Below are 2050 nucleotides of genomic sequence, written 5' to 3'. Positions count from 1 at the left end.
CACAGATTTTCTGACTTCAGGGAGGTTTTAATCTTGTGGGGCGATGTGGGGGGGTGTCACCAAATAGCTGCAAACCATGAAAGTCTGTAGAGTTTGGGGCAGAAGGCGGGTATGAAGCCCTTCCTGAGAAAATGGGATTTGAACGGGGAAGAATAATAAATCATATAAAAAGAAGGGGTGCTGACATGCTAGTCGGAGGAGAACTGCTTGAACCAAAGACCTGAGACCCTGTGTTTGGCAAAGCTGGAGCACAGGTCTTCTCAACACCAGAGCACAGAGAGTGGTGCAAGATTGTGCAGGCGGTCTTGTAGGACGGTCTCAGTAGCTCGATATTCCTTCTAAGACACGGTCTACAAATAGGTGATCTACTCTCCATAGGATCTGCAGACTCTATAGGATCTGCAGACGTGTTTTTGCTTGCGCTTTTTGGCCAGCATTTTTTTCTTTTAATCTGGGAGGAGCAACATTCTCGAATTAGAGGCCACCTACCCCCGTCAGCCTCACGCAAACATTTGACCTCTGAGGAAAAGTAGTTTGCTAGCTTTTCTGAAGGGCTGTCCGACGTGGTATTTAAAACAGCACTACGGGAGAGCCGCTGGAGCACAAACGCAGCCTGAGCTTTGCACAACCAGCGAGACCTGGGCTTGCTGGTGCAATGCCTGCAATGCCGGGCGAAGCTGGTGAGGGCGGGGCAAGAGGAGGAGCTCGGCACCCGCGCCCACTGCGCATGACCAATGACGCTAAAGCTCTTGTTGCCACGGCAGCGGGAAGGCATAGCGGAAGCGAGAGCCTGGAGGGCTCAGGCCTCTGGACCGGAACAAAGCAGATGAGGACCTGAGCGTGATGCAAAGTGATAGCCCTCCTGCTGAAAGGCCTGGGAATTCACGAGAGCCAGGGGAACTGGTCCAAACGGACTACAGGCTATGGCAGACCTTTCTGAGGACACCTTTCCTGCTGAGGTACAGAGTTCCAGTTCATTCAGCTCCTCTGGAGGACTGCAGCCTGGGTCCCAAGCCTCTGGGAGCAGACCTGAGAGTGGAGAGCTGACCACACCCTTGGAATGTCGAGACAGACAATCTGAGCTGTCAGACTACAAAAATCCTGAAAAGAAGTTCAGTAGAAAATGGATCAACTATCTCAAGGGCAAGGAAACCAACTCTGGACAGTACCAGCCAGACGCTAAACCTCCGACAGAAATCACTCAGGTGTCCGACCAAGAACTGAATGCTCTGCAGTCTTTTTGCGCAGTTAAGATAAGCCTGATCCGTCACAGAGCAATCCTGAAGGAGAAAAAGAGCAGCAGACCAAAAAAGCCACCGCTTAGATTGGATGCAGAGGCTTCAGAGGCAGATGCTTTAAACTGTATTGTGCCCGATGAACTTTTGAACAGAATCTACTTAAAAAACATAAGGACCGCACCGAAACAGGTGGCAACAGAGAAGCAACACATTTCTTCTCAGTGCCCCGGTTGCAACAGAAAAAGATCAGAACTGGCTCAATCGGCCTTTCTGAGACGAAAGAAGACTTTACTGGAGTCACTTCTACTCCAAGAGAAAATAGACGAACGTCTTTATACCAAAGACTTTCTTACCCATATCAGAGATGCGCATCAGGGCCTCCCCAGGCTTTCAGATGATCCCAGACTAATCTGGAAAAGACTGAATGAGAAAAGTCAGATCAGATACTCTCGTTGTGAAAGGTCAGATACAGAGCAGGTGTGGCAGAATGAAAAACGTGTTTGTCACTTAGCTTTCCTCCATCACCTGTCCAAACCACTTACTCTATCCAAACAGGACAAAGTGTTTATTAATGATAATGTGTAATGTGGATAAATGTTTCTGTTGTATATTTGAATAATCATCATTCTTACAGGCACTGTGGAAACTAATTTAAGACTTTACTATGTTTTCTTCACAGAGATGAGGACTAAAAACTTTCCATCCGTCCATTTTTTACATTATAGAGGGCAACACTGTAGTTGTATACTTGCAAAGTTTTTACAGTCCAGGAGAGATGTTGGTAGTTTAGATTAGGGTTTGGACCATACTGA

The 2050-nt window shown here is 47.6% G+C and overlaps 1 protein-coding gene across 1 annotated transcript; it reads left to right on the top strand.

The window, feature by feature from the left end:
* The first annotated feature begins 803 nt into the window (after positions 1 to 803).
* On the top strand, positions 804 to 1888 carry C1H8orf48 (chromosome 1 C8orf48 homolog). Its single transcript, XM_029933903.1, has one exon. It carries the CDS (start codon positions 924 to 926, stop codon positions 1821 to 1823), a length of 900 nt encoding a protein of 299 aa, XP_029789763.1. The 5' UTR covers positions 804 to 923; the 3' UTR covers positions 1824 to 1888.
* Positions 1889 to 2050: the final 162 nt, after the last annotated feature.

The sequence above is a fragment of the Suricata suricatta genome, chromosome 1, assembly GCF_006229205.1.
Source record: "Suricata suricatta isolate VVHF042 chromosome 1, meerkat_22Aug2017_6uvM2_HiC, whole genome shotgun sequence".
Taxonomy (NCBI): Eukaryota; Metazoa; Chordata; class Mammalia; order Carnivora; family Herpestidae; genus Suricata; species Suricata suricatta.
This window is presented reverse-complemented; position numbering and strand designations above follow the sequence as displayed.

Bases quoted from the DNA above. Each gene is read 5' to 3' on its own strand.
- C1H8orf48 (XM_029933903.1), top strand. From the start codon at position 924: ATGGCAGACCTTTCTGAGGACACCTTTCCTGCTGAGGTACAGAGTTCC.